This window comes from Chiroxiphia lanceolata, chromosome 8 (assembly GCF_009829145.1).
Source record: "Chiroxiphia lanceolata isolate bChiLan1 chromosome 8, bChiLan1.pri, whole genome shotgun sequence".
Lineage (NCBI taxonomy): Eukaryota > Metazoa > Chordata > Aves > Passeriformes > Pipridae > Chiroxiphia > Chiroxiphia lanceolata.
The window spans coordinates 14,826,572-14,843,292 of NC_045644.1; the positions used below are offsets into that span (position 1 = coordinate 14,826,572).

The following is a 16,721-nucleotide window of genomic DNA, read 5'->3' on the forward strand; positions in this document are numbered from 1 at the left end:
TCCGGGCACGGGGAAGAGATGGGGGGGCCCGGGCAGGGAACGCCTTGAGGCAGGGCCAGCCACTGTGTGCCGGGGCTTGCGGGGACGATAGGCGGGACAGGAGCACATGCCGAGCAGCACTGCCCCTGCTGCTGGCACTGACCCTGGCACAGTTTTGCTGGGGGCTTGCAGCAGGGCTGGAGACCAGCCCCAGTGCTGAGAAGGCGACAAGGTCAGATCCTGTCTGGAGTTCAGCAGGATGCCAGGTACTCCCCAGACTATACTCCAGGAAGGTGCTGGGCAGGCAGGCCGGGGCCTGAGAGCCTCCCGTCCTCCAACCCCTGTTCTGTTCCAGGGATGATCCAGAGGCATGTGGCTGGGGTGATGGGCCAAGCACTGCAGGTCAGAGTGAGTTTGCCCCACCTTGAGCAGGCAAGCCCCAAGCAGGTGGGGACAGAAGGAAAAGGGGCAGCTTAGGGAAGAGGTTGGCTTTGAATCCAGTGCTATTGCTCAGCAAATTCCTGCCCAGTAGGATGGGGCAAAGGACCTGTCATGGTCCAGTGCTCTTGGAAGAACCATCCCCAGCTCTAGGGAGCAGCATGGGAGCAATAAGGGGCAGTGGCTGCCCAACTCCCTTGTGGCTGGCCTCAATCCCAACTGTGCCCAAGGTTTGGACATGCACTGAGCCCTGATGTGCCTGGGACACACATAAGTTGCCTCAGATTTACTTACTGTTCCCAGAGGAGCTCAGACCTGCGGCTAACCAGTGCCTGGGAGTGTGGGTGTGGGGAAGGGGGTACAGGACAGGATGTACCTCCCCAGAGCCTGCCTAACCTCTGAGGGCCCCACATCCCACATTTGGGGATGAAGGGGAAGGGGGATGCACTCCGGACCATTTCTCCACGCACGTTTGGCTACACTATTTTGAGCTCTGGCCAAAGCCAAGCAGCAATGCCAAGCTAACACTATAAATCCTGCTCCGGAAAAGCCCTTTTCAGCAAGATGGTGATGTGCCAACAACTTCTCAGCCCCACTCTCTGCCTGTCCCCAGAGGCTGCTGGGTGGCAGTGAAAACCCATGGAGAGCAGGGAAGGGGGTAGTGCCAGCCCTGCCAGGCTGAAGGATGGGAAGGCTGCCTGTCACTGCCTGCAGACACAGCCCACGACACAGACACTGAGAAAGCAGCCCAGGTTCCCGGGACATCCACACCCGCTTTAATGCCCGAGGTGGCTAGAGGCAGCTCAGAGCAGAGGGATGCGGGATGGCTCCCAGAGGCGCCGGGCCAAGTCGCAGGCCTGCTGGACCACAAGCTCAGAGGGGATGATGCCCAGGTGCACAGTCAGCAGCTCGTAGCACTTCACTACTTCTGCCTGGTGGTTCTTGCTGTAATAACGCAGCAACTTCCTGGGGAGGAGAAGAAAGAGGCCTTGGCAGGTAGAGTGCACACAGGCACCCCCTTTCTAACCATCTTCCCTTTAGAAAGTCCTTTGCAAGGACACAGAAGAACCATGGCACCAGGCTGGGGAGGTGGGCTGGTGCAACCCCAGTGACACCACAGCACCAGTATCACCCTGCAGTGACACCCTGGTGAGGACAACATTACTCACAGGGACCCCCATGCCAGCCCAGCTTTGAGCCCCGGTGTCAAACCACAGGGCTGGTGACTGCTCACCTGTAGTAGTCCCCTGCCAGCATCCCAATTGGAGCAGAATCATCAGACAGAACCGGTACCTCTATCACCTCCAGCTTGTAGCCCTGGGGAGAAACGACAGCAGAGGGCAGAAGCAGGGATGGGACTGCTGAGGAGCCAGAGGTGGCTGTGCCTACAGCCCCTCTCCCTGCCCCAGAAGGTGCTGGGGCAGAGGGGCTCAGCCCCTTCCTGGCCCCACGTACCAGCTCATTCTCAAACCAGAGGAAGTAGGAGCAACAGTAGTCGCCATCCTGCAGCATGAGTGTTGTGTAGCCCTTCTGTAGGTATCGCCGGGCCAGTGTGATCAGGGACCAGACCTGGAGGACAAGGGACACCTGAAGCCTGAGCAGAAAATCCTCCAACTACCACCCCCTCTGGTGGTTCCCATGCCACCTCTATCCCCCATAAGCAGTACCTTTCTCTTGATGAAGTTGGCCAGGGGACCCTTGCCGAGCTCTGAGCTGGACTTCTCTGTCACGCTGAGTGACGGTGCCATCATCTGCCCAGCTGTGCGGTCCACATAGATGAAGTGCACCAGGCCAGGAAAGTCCTCTAGGTATGTGGGGTGGGTTAAGGGTGTCCAACAACTTTGGTGCCTTTCCAGGACAGACCCTGAGCCTCGGGGAAACTGCCTTCACCCACCACACTCCTCCCCTTGACCCTGGTGCTGGGGGACAGGGTCCCACTCCCACGTCTGCTACCCCCTTGGGGACACCCCCTCTCCAGGCTGTGTTCCCAGCCGCAGAGATGGGTATGACACCATGGTGATATTGCGCCTGCTCTTCACCAGAAGGAAGTCCCGCCAGTCCAGCAGCTTCTCCCTGCCGAGAAGAAGCATGGTGAGAGTCCAGGACCCCCAAGTCCCAGCACAGCTGGGTGTGCAGCAGCCCCTTGGTGATGCTGGCCACCCCATGCACTCACCTCATCAGCTTCTGAGCATGGTCCCGCAGCCCCTGGGACAGGCTGTGGCCAGCAGAGGTCAGGAAGAGCTGGCGGTACACAGAGCAGAGCTGCCGCTTCACGCTGGCCACTGCCTGCAGCAGCCTGAGCCAGGAGACACAGAGAATACTGAGTTTGGACACTGGGTCCCCAGCACTGCAGGGACAGCTGTGCTGGCCCCAGCCTGGGAAAGGTGCCTGCCTGCTTTGCAGACTTTTCCTGGCCACCCCCTACTCACTCCAAGGAGCTCCCAGGTTCGCTCCGGGAAAATATCTTGTTCTTGAAGTCCAACCAGGTGTTCTGCAACTAAAAAGACAGGAGTGTGTCAGGCTGTGGGGACAGCAGGACAGGGTCCTCATGTTTCCACTCCCACCTGGATGTCCTGTCCACTCAGCTTCTTCACAAACTTGTCCATGCGCTGCCGTAGCTCAGCCAGGAACGGGTAGGAGCGTGTGACTCCTGCCTCTGGCCCCTCTTCCAGCTTCTTCTCCAGCACCAAGAACCCATCCAGCAACTGGTATAAGGTGACAGCCACCTGGGTCATGGGGCCCTGCCAGGGAGGGGAGACGTGGGTCAGGAAAGACTCAGTCCAGCATTGCCTCCCTGACCTCAGAGGTAGCTCACCTTGGTCAGCAGCACGAGGGAGATGCCTGGCCAGAGTGGCAGGCAGTGCATGGTGTGTGGCAGCAAGGGGCAGTAACCTTCCCGCAGGCTGGCATCCAAGAAGATCCTTCTGGGGTTTGAAGCTTCAGGGACCAGAGGCCCCAAGGTCTGGAGCAAGTCCTCTGCCATCTGGGGAGAAAGAGAAGGTGCTCAGGCCCCCGTGGGTATGAGGCAGCCTGCACCAACCCGGAATGCTCTGTAGGGACATGGCAATGCCCTGAAAGCTGCAACCAGGCATGACAGAACTGAAGGAGCTGAAGGGGCCATGCAACAGAAGATCAGCAGCAAGGGAAGTGCCCAGGAACCCCAAAAGAGCACCAGACAGAAAGACAAAGGTTGCAAATGCCTTAAAGTGAGGCCAATGCTTACTTGCAGTGTGTGAAGTGCTGCAGCATCCATCACAGAAGCGGCCCGGAAAGCCCAGAGGCAGCAGAGGGAGACACTGGACTGCTCTGAGGCAGCCCCGATTTCTCTCTGCTGACAGCTCTGGACAGGGAGACTGTAAGCAACGCCTCAGAGAGGGCAGTCAGAGCTGTCACAGTTAGGCACAACATGTGGGACACAGGGTACCCACAGCTGCAGCACAGCAAGAGACGAGTGCTGAGGACCAGAGACCGCAAAGAGCACAAAGAGCATCGGGACAGGCTGTCGAGGTGTGGAGCTGGGAGGCATTGCAGGACTGTGCTCACCTGGACATCTGCAGCTTCTGCCTCCCCAACGCTCAGCATCTCAGCACCCTCTGACCAGCTTTCACTGCCTGCAGGGAACACAACAGCAGGTCGCCCTTCCCACCAGGCCCCTTCACAGCCCCAGAGCCTCTGCAGGGCTGGGGGCAGGGCTGCTGCCTAGCTGGGGACTCACCTGTGCTGTGCCTGCCTGGCGAGGGCTCAGGTGTGTAGTAGACCTCGGGCACAGATTGATCATCTGTGTCCTGCCACTGAGAATGGATGTGTCAGCAATGGGAGCAATGCAGGCAGTCCTTCCAGCACCCCACCCTACAGCTCCTGATCTCATGGCCTCACCTGGTCATCTGAGTCCTTCTCTGCAGCTCCATGGGAGCCAGGGCCACTCACAGGGATGCTCTCACTTCTCTTGGGCCCCTCGGGGAGAACGTTCCCTGCCATGGGCTTCCAAAAAGAGGGAAAAAAAGTTAAGCCCTGGCTGCCAAGGCATCCCCCCACAGGAGCACCTTGACCTGCTCTGGACCCCAATTCTGCTCTAGATCACCTGGGGGCTGAGCTCCTCCTCGGCACTCTGGCTGGGGTACAGGTCCTGCACCAGGAGGATGAGGACAAGCAGGTCGGCCGGGCGGATGGAGCTGGCATTGCGGCTGCAGGACAGAGAAGGGAAGGGTCAGCCGGGAGGATAAGTGGTGTCTTTGGGGAGGACGGTGGGGCCGGGTGTACCTGGAGTAGAATGCCAGCAGCTTGGTGTGCACCAGAAGGAAAGCATGGCCCACCTCGTCCCCACCACGCTCAGGACTGGTGTTGATGTACTGCACCACTTGCCGTTCCAGGAACTCAATGCACTGCTCACACAGCTGAGGGTGGATCAGCCGCTCCACAGCCTGGGGTGCAGGTGGGAAGAAGGCTGCTGAGTTCCCCTAGACCCAGCCTCATGCAGCAGGAGCAAGTTTGAGCTTCCACTGCTCCAGGGAGTTGCCTCAAAGTCCCCAGCCTAGAGCCTTTCCTCACACCCTGGGACTCTATGCAGCCTCACACCCCTGGAATGCCCCAAAAGTGAGGGACATCCCAGGGCATTGGTACCTCCACTGCAAAGCTCTGGTCCTCCTCCCGCAGGCGGTTGTAGGTCTCCAGAAGGCCCCGCAGCAGGCTCCATACACGCTCCCGCTGCTCTGAGTCAGCTGGCCGCAACCTGCACCAGTCACAGAGTGTGAAGTGAGAGGCAGCTGTCACCTCCTTGTGTGGGACGGACACCACAAAACCCAGCTGCAGCCCAGCAGGCATGGGGGTCATGCTGAAAAGAGGCGTCCCAGTCTGGAAACACCCACTCCCACCCCTCGGTGCTGCACGAAGGCACCGCGTGGCAGCCACCCCAGAACCCCGGCGTGCCAGCCCGTGCCGGTGGCCGTGCCCACTCACTCCTTGCGGATGAGGTGTGAGTCGAGCGTGACGAGCCCACAGTGAGCCTCCACCAAGCGCCGCAGCACGAAGAGCGTCCGGCGCAGGTCGTCCTCAGTCTGCCTCCCGTCGCCGTTCACCGCGATGTACAGGCAGTCCCCGAACTGCAACCGGCAGCGCGGTCAGGCGGGGGCCGGCCGGGGGTCCCCGGTCCCCAGTGCCGGTCCTACCGTCTGCAGGACGTGGAGGTGCCGCCCGCCCTCGGTGGCGAAGCAAGTGTAGGTGTCGGCGAGCTTCTCCAGCAGCGCCGCGCAGGAGATGATGAGGGGGGCGAAGAGGGTGTTGAGACTGTCCTCCAGCGCCGGGCCCTGCGCCACACGCTCCCGATCAGCGCCCACGCGCGACCGCGCCCCCCGCGCCCCCTTCCCCGCACCCGTCCCACCCCGCCCCGCCCCACCTGCCCGGCGTGGGGCGACCGCAGCCGGCGGAGGAAAGCGCCATCGGCCCAGTAGAAGAGCAGCTCGGCCGCGGTGCTGGCGATCAGGACACACCGCATGGCCGGCGGCGCTGCGGGCACCGGGGGCTCCGGGACCGCGCGTCCCCACCCGCCCCGCGCCGCTTCCTGCTCCGCCGCGCGTGACCGCCGCGCCCACGCGAGCAGCGCCCCCGGTGTCCCGGCGCGGCACTGCAGGGCGGCACCGCTCCCGCCCCGCGGCCGCCCGCTCCCGCCCCGGCTGGGCCCGTCCCGCTCCGGTCTCGGTCCCGGACCCGGCCTGCAGCGGACAGAAGACGCCGGCGCGGTTGACAGCCCAACTTTATTACATCTCTGGTAGTGCCTGGGCGCGTCGCGGCTGCCCCTGCCCACGACACCGCCTCTCTCCTGGGCAGGACACGCTCTCGACCCCCCTCTCCGCTCCGGGACGTATAATTTAATTATCAACATTTCCCGCCGCGGAGCCCGGGCCCGCCCACTCGGGACGGCCCCCGGCGTCCCCTCCCCCGGCTCGCCCCACCCCGCCCCGCCCCGCCCCGGCCGGTGCATCCCGCGGCGGGCCAGGCCGGCTGGCGGCATCCTGGCGGCAGTAGAGGGAGCTGCTTCCATGCGCTTGCTGCACCGGAGCACTGCCCGCCTCCGGGGAAGGGGGTCCGGCTGCTGGAAGGGTCACCACCTGGGCAGTGGGACCAGAGGACTCGGGAGTATGCCTGCCCCATGCTATACTGGGGCTCGGCACCCCAGCCTTCCACGCAGCCAGTGGGCACCAAGTACCGGGTGCTTCTTGCAGCTCACGGGATGGCTGGCAGCAGGCCCTGCAAATTGGCTGTTGCACTGCTCTGGCAGAACGGTGGTCAGGGCACGTGGAGCTCTGTGGTCACAGGGCGGGAGTGGGTGCCAAGGCAGAGGACATCCAGGGTGTGAGGATGAGGGCATGTGTGGTGCCACCCAGCATGGCCCTGTGGCGGGGCTGCGTGGGCTGCCAAGGAGGCAGCGTGACCTGGGCAGTGTGCGGGTGCAGGAGCGGGGCTGGCAAGTCTGTTCTGGGCCGCGGGCTATCGGTACCGACAAGCCAGCGCATTCACATTCTTCACCACATAGAAGCTCATGGTCAGAGGGGGGATGACCAGGGTGCGGCCGGCCCGCAGAGGGCGAGGCTTCAACTCAGGGAGGGTCCCATCGTCCACCATGGCCAGTGGCTGCCCATTGAGCTGGACCAACCTGTGGGACAAAGAGAGGGTCAGGGCAGTGGCATTCAGGACGGGGCAGTCGTGGCAACCCCAGCCACCGGCATCACACTTACTTGGAGTGGAGCCCGTCCTTGCCATAGGGCTGCAGCAGGTACTGGTGGACGATCTTATCCCGCAGCGTCCCTGCCAGCTTTATTTTCTTCCGGGAGCGATGCAAGTTGATGATGTAAAGGGTGATGGACCCCCGAACGTAGTTGTGGCTGCAAAGGGGAAAATGGGAGGTGAGGGCTGCATTGCCATGTGCCCTGGGAGCATTGCCTCCAAGGGGGTTGGGGATCTCTGCAAGAACTGGCCTCATGCAGCCATCCGGATGTCACCATCCCAGTTACCCCTCCACAGGCAGATGCCACCTTTCCATCACAAAGCTTGGCTCTGTCATGACAGCTTTCAACCCCTGCTCCTCAGCCAAGGGTGACAAAACTTAAGAGGGTGCTACAGTGGTGTTCAGAGCAGGGGTGGTGGTCCCAGGACAGCCCCCCCCCAAACTTGCAAGGAGGAGGCTGAGAACGGAGAGGAACTCTGTGTGTGAGTGCTGTCTGCCCCCGCCACCCCAGGCACCCAACTGACGGGTCCAGACACTGCTCCTCTGTCCCTTCCTAATCAGGCAGCCCCAAACAAAGGCTATAAAGCACTTTGCACCTGTCAGTTACTGGACAAGGTTTCCTACCGAGTTGGAGGCATGTTGAAAGCATCTGGACTGTGTAAAGAAACAGTCTCTCCTCCTCCACAATAGCAACTTGTGTCCGCGGAGGAGGTGGCCGCCCCCCCGGCTCGCTGGGGTGCTTTCAAAGACCTTATCAGCGAAACAATAACCAGGCCAGGCTCCCCGGCAGCGCGGCCCAGCGGGTAACCCGACCGACGGGGGGCCCCTCCTGTGTAATCCACTCCCTTGATCTCTGCTGCCCGGTCTGCCCGGCGGCCACTTCACCGGTCCCGGACGGCCCCGTTCCCAGGCACGGGCTTGCCACGACTTTCATCGGAGGCATCGCCATTCCTGTGCTCCTTCACTTTGACAGCAGCCAGAGCACCACCCAGGTGAATACCCTGGGAAGCCAAGCTGCCTTGCCAGGCTCCTGCCCCAGCGTGTCCTTGTCGGTCTCCATCTCCTGGGGGTACCGCTTATCCCACCCTGTAGCCCACAGTCTCCCTTGCTCCGCTTACTTGTGGTAGCTGGTGCAGTGGGCATAAATCCGCAGCTTGTCGCGAATGACCCTGCCGGGGCGGGGTTTCCTCTGCAGGCCGGCCACGTGGATCGCCAGCACCTTGGGACCAATGAGGCGCTTGTAGAGCAGGGACAGCCAGTAATCCTGGGGGGCAGAGGGGACAGTCAGCAGCACAACAGTCCCCCAACTCACAGAGTGAGCTGGCAGGAGAGGCTGGCTTCCCTGCTTGCAGCCTAGCAAAATTTTGGCTGTCGGGGTGAAAATGTGTGCCAGATGTCTGCCTTGGGGTGAGCTTTTTTTTGTGCAGTCCAAGCCATAATGGCATCACTGTTTCCAGGAAAGAGATTAAGAGAGGAATACATGGATACCCTCTAAAGAAGCTCAGCTTTTGGCTGTGTTGCAGAGCATGGGGAGCAGCATGAGTGCCCTCGCACGTTCCCATGGACCCACATATAGCCATACTGTGGACCTGTGCACCAGCTCCAGCTGATGCACGCAGGAGGGTGATGAGGGTGATGTCTCTGCAGCAGGCTCTTCCCCCACTCTCTACACAGAGCTGGAGCATACCAGCTTTTTTTCTCTGTTTGAGGTAGACTGGCTTTTCGGACTGCTGAGGGTGCTTGGCTTCCCAGAGGTATTTTTCCCATTTTAAAGCCTCCCATGGAGCATAGGGAAGCCAAGCATTCAAGAAATAGGAAACGTTCAGACCCTACACACATGTGTAAATGATGCAGCCTTAATTACGTCACCACATACTACTTTTTCCCGCAGGGCATGGCCTTGCTCGGCACACAGGATGGACCCCAAGCCCTGGGGAGGGAGGTGAGGCTGTGTGGTGATGGAGGCTGCTGCCGGCAGGGCCCCCCACTCATCCGCTGCAGAGGCTGGGAGGTGTGTGATAAATGAAGCAGGGTTGTGGGAAGGGAAAGGGCAGGCTCAGGCGCTCCCCTGTTGTTCTGCAGGATGGGGCTCTGGCCCCACTGCTGATCCAGGCACACCAGGTGATGCTGAGGAGATGGAGCCTCTCACGCTGCTTCTCTGGGTGCTGCCTGTGAGTGCTGAGGCACTATCACACACATGAGCACTTTGGATAAACCCCCTCTGTCCTAGAGGGACCATATATGCCAGGGCAATTGGGATGATCTCCCCTCCCTGTTGGAAATGTCGAACACCCAGCAGCAATAGTCACAGTGGCTCCAGGAGCAGCTCTGCCCATCGGTATCTGACCTCACTGCACAGTGAGGAGCATTGAACAAGCACCCCGTGGCTCTGCACGCTGCCTGGAGAAGTCAAGGAAAGCCCTGCGTGGCCAGAATAGTGCCAGGAAGGGGCCTGCCACCCCAGAGGAGCATGTGGAGGGGAAATGGGGTCTCCAGGGCCCCAGGATGCAGGGTAGAACAGGCAGGTGGAAGTGCAGATCCCTCGTATAGGTACAGTTATCCATCCTCTGGGTGGAGAACCCTCACACAGCCCCTGATTAACACACATTTTAGGTGAAGAGGTCAGCAGATAAAACTGAGCAGTGGGGCAGCAGTGACCAGGACCAGGCAAAAACCCACCGTCCAGATCAGACTGCCAGCCCTATCCTCTCTCCAGCCCAGCTCAGCAAAAGCTAATCTGTTCCATCAGTGCTTGGCTGGCCTGGCAAAGGAAGATCCAAGCATACCTCCCACTTTCTGTGTAAGGTTTTGCCACAATGCTTAAAGAAAAACCACCTTCTGCTCTCCTCTTGCTGCTCTCAGTCAAAACCATGGGTCTTTGTGCTACACCAGCCTGGTAACTGCTTCCTCTACAAACTCTGGGCCCTGAAGTAGATGTGAGGTTGAAGGGAGACGCTTGTGTAGCCTGAGGAGGCTCAGCCACAAGGCCATAGCTCCTGGGGAGGATGAGCTGCAGTTGCTCAATGCCACATATATGTGCTGTCCATAAGGCACGTGCCACTGTCCTGACCCTGCTGGCTGGTGGGGCTGCTCTGCAGCCTGGGCATGTCCCTGCCTGCACCAAGCTGCAGAGGCTCTGCCAGCCTTCCCCTGCTGTAGGAATCTGTGCTGGCCTATGCTGCCCAGGCTCATGGCAGACAGGAGAAACAGTGCCCGGCACACTGCCGGCTCTCTGGTGAGACACCCTGATTAGTCGAGATCATTAGATGAGTAATTACTTAAATTTACAGCTAGACCAAAGGTGAGCACAGGCTGCAGTGTTTAGTCCCATGGTCATGAGTGAAAAATAAATTAGTTGGTGTCCCGACCTACTTGTCAGCTCAGGTTCTCAGGTCATTCTAGCAGCCCCCTCAGCATTTCCACTGATGAGATGCTGCTTTCACTCACAAGTTATGGGAGTGACAGAGGCCAGACGCTTGGTGTCTGCCCTCAGGATTTCCCTATGGATCTCGAGCTGTTCTGCAGGGGGCTCTTGATGGTTTTGTCACCATGGGTAACTGGCACCTATCCCTCTGGGCTGTGTGGTCCCCAGTGGTTTGCTGCTTCGACATCAGCATCCCTCCACTCTCAAGGCTCAGCAGCAGCAAAGTTTGTAATGTGGGGGTACGGGGAGTTGCCCAGCCCCATAACCTGCCCCAGTTGTTGCCAAATCTCACATCTTAGCACACACTTATCCCAAGTGTGCTCTGACAAACCCTGCAGAGCTGGGGGTGTTGAGCCCTAGGCTCCTGCCTTGGTGGTTCATGGGCAGGCCTGCACCATTCAGTGTCTCCTGGGCTGGCTATGTTTTGTGAGCTTCTGGTCCAGCTAAGAGTACACAGCTTTTCTGAGAAAAAATGCTGTGAGATGGGTAAGGCAGTCATCAGTGATGCAGGGTGAGCTGTTCTGCAAAGTGTGAGATGATCACGGCTGAGCATGCAGCATTTTGGCACAGGCGATGCTCCAGTGTGGTGCAGGGACCATCCTGTCCTTCCACCATCTGCAAGAGGTGAGGGGAGAACAGTGATTTTATCTCGCCTTGCTGGCAAGACCAGCTCCAAAGTCTCAGTTTCAAGAAGGATGTGAAAATACCAAAGAGAGTTCAAAGGAAGGTGAGAAAAATGACCCGGGCCTGAAAAAGGAGTCATCAGCACTGGTCTCGAGGCACTTGAACTCTTCAGATCACTGCAGGGAAGCACTGAAGACAGCTGCATCTTTTTGCGTCATCACAAGTCCTCTTGTGTTGGGGGCCAAAATCACGTTACTTGCAATTAATTACCAGGACCTGGTGACACCAAGCACCTGGATGATAAATTACACACACATCTACCATGATGGAAACAAACCTGCTGGGTGAAGGCACTTCCCCCATCTCGGCTGATGCTCCAGGGCTGCTCCTTCCATTGGCCATGAATGAACTCCAGTCAATATCACACCAGGGCTGCTGGGCACCTGCAGCTACTTGCTCCTGTTCAAATGGTGACCAGCTTGGGAAACAGTTGCTCTTGAAACCCAGCTTGGCTGCAAACAGGGTGATTTTTCTGCTTGTCAGTGACCTCTTCCTGGGCCCCTGACAGCAGCTGGCACCCACTCCTATGTGGCAAACACTGTGCAAGTAAGTTCCCCAGGCTGGCAGCACCCACATATGCCTTGCAAAGACACGTGCCTGCCTTCCAGTGTGGAGTCAGACATCCTGTCAGAGGCAGCCCAGGCAATGCCCAGGGAAATGAGTGGCTCCCGTGCAACTGCAGAAAGGATTTGTCTTTTGGAGTGCTCCCATTATGAGGGCTGAGCCAGCAATACAGCTGTAGTGGTAGAGGAGGAATAGCAGACAGGAAGCTGGTTTGCTATTAGTCCCATGGGAATCAAGGGAGCTTTCTTGCTTTAATTACTTTGCAGACCCATTAAGCAGTGCTGCAGGTGAGGAGCACCTGAAGGCAGAGCCCTCCTGTGCCCCAAGAGGTCTCCCGTCCTGCCCCTCCTGATTCATGGGCAGGAGGGGCACTTGTCTCAAGTGAGCTCTCAAGTACAGAGCTCAGACCAGCCTCATCTTCTGAGCCCCATGGGGCCAGTGAAGACCTACAAGCTTTCCACTAGACAGGGAAAGTCCAGAGGCTCCTTCTTTATCTCTTTGCACATTTTACCTAATTGCAGGAGCTTTTGGAGACTTCAGCTTTTGGAAACAAGGCTGATTAGGCAGACCCTTAGGCAGAACTATTAACCAGACCCTCCCACCTCCAGAGCCATCAGGAGGACTGGAGGAGCGTATTCCCACTCTCTCCTAGAGGCAGCAAAGCAGCTTTACAGCCCACCTGAGTTTGTTCAGCTCTGCGCTCATCATGTGTGAGAAGGTGTTTCCATAATCAGAAAACCAGAGTAACAGAGTCGTGGCCCTTCAATCCGCTGGGGGCTGTAACTAGCAAAGGCAGCTGAACTTCAAAGGAGCAGGTTGTGACCCTGTGGTGTACGGCCTCCTCTGGCTGGGGCTGTCGGTGCATGGCTGTATCTGCCCAAGTCACCAGCAGCATCAGCTGGCTGCTGCTCACCTTATTCCTCTTCCTCTTGCTTCTTCCATCTTCTGAAGCTGCCCAAGCTCTTCCTCTGTGCCTTGGGCACACTCCAGTTTCAACAGCCTGTGACAGATTGCTCCATTCCTGCACCTTCACCTCCATTTTTCCACAGTCCAAGCAACTGGAAATAAGGGCTGGCTGGTCTGAACATCACAGGAGAGAGCTTTGTTCTTTTATCACTCTGTTGAGCCCAATGTCTTGTTTTTGGCAAAAGCATCTTCCAGAAAATGGTGACTGTGGTTGTGAGGATTTGGAAAGATGGAGAAGCTGCCACTTCCCAGGGAGTCTGTTTCAGTGGTTAAACATCCGCATTATTAATAATCCCACTCCTTATTTTCGGCTTGAATTTGTCTGGCTTCAGCTTCCAACCAGTGGTTCTTGTTCTCTCTTTTTCCAGTACATTAAAGAGAACCTCAGCATCCAAATCTTTCTCCCTGTGGAGTTCCCTACATCCTGTTCGAGCCATAGCAAGTTGCTCCTTCAGCATGGCTGGACTAATGCTGCTTTTAACATTATCCCTGAGTTTTATGTGCTTCTTGGACTGTGGGAGTTTGAGGTTTTCTCACCCAAACCCTGTGCAAGGTCCTGTGACAAGCAGAGGAGGACAGAGCCTCACCCCAAAGGGAACATTTGCTGAAGTCAAAATCATCAGCTTCAGACATGAGGGACAGGCAGACACGTAACGAGTGATGCTTTTAGCTCCAATTTGCAGGTTGCCATGGTTAGTGCAATCTACTGCCCAAAACGACCAGCTCAGTGACATGTAGGCACTTTGTGTTCAAGACAGGATTTTAAGCAAGAGCCACAGGGTGCTGAGCTCTTGCCTTGACTTCAGCTCCTGCTTTGCAATAAGTTCCGAAGCACAGCATGCGGGGACAGACAGGAGAGTCCCTCTCATCCGAAATAACCTGGTAATGTATGTGCAGTCATGTGCTCAGAAAGCAGAGTTCTCAGCCACTGGTGCCAGCAGCACTGCAATCTCTGTCTTTGGGTTGAGTATTAGCCCTTCATCCCACAGCCCCCATGGTCTCCTGGAGCTGTGCCAGGAGCTTAACCTGCCAAGGCTCAGAAAGCACCACATCTTTCCAGCCTTCAAGCCACTGCACCCTTCGCTCAGCTCCTCTCCCTTGTCTCTTTCTCTTCTGCTCTTCTTCTCCATCCCGGAGGAAGACTAAACACCAACATTAACACAAAATTCCTGCTATGGGAGCAGCAGCTACAGGAATCACTGCCAGGCACCAGTGGCACTGAGGGGACAGCCTACCCAGGCATTGGGAAAGTGGCAAGTGGAAGTGGCCCCTGCCTACTGCCCTTCACAAGCTGGCCCTAGTCAGTGGCCTCTGCCTTCCTGGGGAGCTGAGCAGATGGAGGAACAGATAAACCTCTCCTTTGTCATCATCTCTTCCTAATAAGGTTCAGGCAACGGAGGCTACAGGGAGTGGAGCTGCCAGATCAGAAAGCTTGGAAACCAAACACAACTTTTCTGCTTCCTATTCTTCCAGAACACCAACCTCTCCTGAGAAGGGTCTTGCTCTCTCACCTCCTGCACAGCCCTGGCAGAGCCCTGGCTCTGTCACCAAGGTGGGCAGGTCTGTCACTGGCATAGTGCTTCTGGGAGATTGTGAGCAGTGGCTGTGTCCACCCTCCCAAGACCAAGCCACTGCTGCTGGTCTCAGATGGAGTTTGTCTCTGCTCCACCCTCCAGTGCAGGAGGAGCAACCCAGCTCCAGGTTTGCACATGTCTTGCAGCTCCAGTGGGTGGGTGCCAGAGCTGCTAGCTGCAGCACAACTTTGATGCATTTGAGAGTCCAAGCACCTTTTTTTTGGTGCACTAAGAGGGAAAGGTGCCTTAACCAAATGTGACAGCGAGCAAGAGTTTAGGTGCTTTAAATCTGTCTCCTTGTTCACAGATAAAATGATCCTCAGAGCTAACTTGGAACTCCTGGAAGGATGAATGCAATGAGAGTGCAGAAAGCAGACAATGCCTCAGTCCTTGAGACACGGTAGAAAGGACAAGGCAGTGGAGGGGATGCCCTGCTTTAGGCACTTGTGCTGGGAGATTTTAGGCTGGCTGGGAGATTTCTGCAGGGCACCATTTCCACTCTGCCCTTCAGCGGACCATGTTTCAGCTTGACTTCTCGTGCCTTTCCCCCATGCACACCTGAACTGCCCGGGATTTGATCCCTCCCTCTCACGGTCAGAGCGAAAATCCTGTACCAACAGCTCCTACCAGTCCTTGCCTCTCCCACCCCTTCCCTGTCTGTAGGCGTCGCTCCCACCAGAGCTAGTGCTCCAGCGTGCAGGGCAGATGGGGGTGCCATACACCCGCGCAGCAGATTTATGATCATCAGGAACAGCTTCCATGTGTGTGCGAGCTCCATTGAACCTGCTCTCTCTCCCTACCCTCTGTCACTCCCATACTTGGGACCATGCCTCTGCCTGCATGACCCATGGCACGCTGCAGTCTGACCTGACCACCCTCTCCTAGATGGTGACCTGAAGCTGAGGGTCCCTGGGAGAGGAACAGCAGCCACAGCTCTGCTCTGGCAGCTCAGACGGCTGTGTGTGCACAGCGCGGTGACTCAGTGCTGGATGTGCAGATGGGCTGGGGCAGCAGCAGAGCTGAATTCCCCTGGCCCCCTGGGGTGGGTATGGGCACAGGTGGGCAAGGACCCCGCCCCCACAGCCCTGGCCCGGTTGGGGCCCCTCTGGTGCAGCACAGGGGTGGGAGAGGCACCGTTCAGGGAGACGGCTGGGACCTCCAGCTGCAATTAGCAGCGCGTCTTGCCAAGCCAGCTCAGCTAATGAGCGCACCAGGGAGTGTGTACGTGCAGTAGGCGGGAGCATGGCTGGGGGACCCGCTCCCACTCTCCTGGTACCTCACTGGATGGCCCCTTGGCTTTGTGCACCCAGAGACTGGGAAGCCCAATTCATGCCCTGATGCTTGGGACATGTTGGGCAAGCGCCGTTGGTACCAAATTGCCAGCTGCAGCCCAAGCACACAGTTCGCACCACAGCTCTGCCCCAGGGACCTCAAGAGATTCTACGGACTTTTGCAGCCTGGCACTCAGCTTGTTCACACCAAGGCTTTTGCGAAAGCCCCATGGGGAAGGATACAAATCACTAAGGACAGACGCAGTATGAGCTCAGGGTCCCCCCTCCTCCAGGACAGACAGTAATATTCTTTCCCACTGAGTTCCCATCAGTGCCTTTGGGCAAAGCCAAGGAGGTGAAAAATCACTTGCAGCGTCCAAGCATCTGATCACAGCACCATTGGGCACAGACCTTCACACTGCTGTGATACTTTCTCAAGGACACCATCAATTCACAGGCAATATCATATTGTCTTCCACCACCACAGCTGAGCAGGCAGCCCCTGCCATCGCTTCACCCTGTGATCCCTCTGGGACTTTCTCATGCTGCATATGAACTTTATATGCAGAAAAGAAATTTTAGTGTCTACCTTAGTATCTTACTGTCCAGAGTCTTTAGGGGAAGGTCCAAGAGGACCCACAGTTATCAGGAAGTGAAAGTCTGGTTTTCAGCTTTGGCTTTTCAATGAGGCTTTTGTTCCTCAAGCCCTACTTAGAAATATGCTCAAGTTTTTTCTCTGCATAGGTAAAACCTTATAGCATTGTACCTTAAGGGAGCAGAAATCACCACCAAGGATGGATAAAAAAAGAGGTGAGTACCATGTGGAAGAGCACTGAAAAAGGTCTTTAACATTCTGTAACAATCTGAAGAGAAATTTTATGCCTGTCTGGGGTGAAATAAATGTATGGCATCCCTCTGGACTGTTTCAGAAAGATATTAAGGAAAGAGAGATAGAGTGTGTAAGCTGCATGTCTGAAATGATCCTAGAGCTACCAAATGCCAGATCAGCATTTCAGAGGCACTGCCCTGTGAAGAGCAAATATTGGTGCTGTTCCTGCCCTCTTTCCCTCCACTCCTCAGTCCCTCACGTGTACAGGTGG

At 57.4% G+C, this 16,721-nt stretch overlaps 2 protein-coding genes across 6 annotated transcripts in view; both read right to left on the minus strand.

The window, feature by feature from the left end:
* Positions 1 to 1,170: 1,170 nt before the first annotated feature.
* Positions 1,171 to 5,929, minus strand: HPS1 (HPS1 biogenesis of lysosomal organelles complex 3 subunit 1). 4 transcript variants are annotated; one of them, XM_032695389.1, is made up of 18 exons: positions 5,810 to 5,929; positions 5,583 to 5,720; positions 5,374 to 5,516; positions 5,038 to 5,146; positions 4,678 to 4,838; positions 4,499 to 4,601; positions 4,294 to 4,398; positions 4,133 to 4,208; positions 3,961 to 4,028; positions 3,233 to 3,400; positions 2,982 to 3,158; positions 2,847 to 2,914; positions 2,591 to 2,713; positions 2,425 to 2,490; positions 2,085 to 2,229; positions 1,873 to 1,986; positions 1,652 to 1,734; positions 1,171 to 1,383 (listed from the first exon to the last, which is right to left on the minus strand). In XM_032695389.1, the coding sequence occupies exons 1-18, from the start codon at positions 5,906 to 5,908 to the stop codon at positions 1,221 to 1,223; spliced, it is 2,109 nt and encodes a 702-aa protein (XP_032551280.1). In that variant the 5' UTR covers positions 5,909 to 5,929; the 3' UTR covers positions 1,171 to 1,220. The 4 variants fall into 4 exon arrangements, 3 of the variants coding, with proteins under 3 accessions (XP_032551280.1, XP_032551282.1, XP_032551281.1); XR_004358356.1 differs by lacking the exons at positions 1,171 to 1,383; positions 1,652 to 1,734; positions 1,873 to 1,986; ... (1 more) ...; positions 2,425 to 2,490; positions 2,591 to 2,713 and having other exon boundaries at positions 2,848 to 2,914; positions 3,310 to 3,400; XM_032695391.1 differs by lacking the exons at positions 3,961 to 4,028; positions 4,133 to 4,208; positions 4,294 to 4,398; ... (4 more) ...; positions 5,583 to 5,720; positions 5,810 to 5,929 and adding an exon at positions 3,641 to 3,760.
* Positions 5,930 to 6,425: 496 nt separating this feature from the next.
* HPSE2 (heparanase 2 (inactive)) overlaps positions 6,426 to 16,721 on the minus strand; it is a 109,384-nt gene continuing 99,088 nt past the window's right edge. For both annotated transcript variants that reach the window (XM_032695393.1, XM_032695392.1), the window contains 3 exons: positions 8,257 to 8,402; positions 7,149 to 7,295; positions 6,426 to 7,066 (listed from right to left, as the gene is read on the minus strand). In XM_032695393.1, coding sequence (XP_032551284.1) covers positions 6,901 to 7,066; positions 7,149 to 7,295; positions 8,257 to 8,402 — 459 coding nt within the window. In that variant the 3' untranslated portion in view covers positions 6,426 to 6,900. The remainder of the gene's footprint in view (positions 7,067 to 7,148; positions 7,296 to 8,256; positions 8,403 to 16,721) is intronic.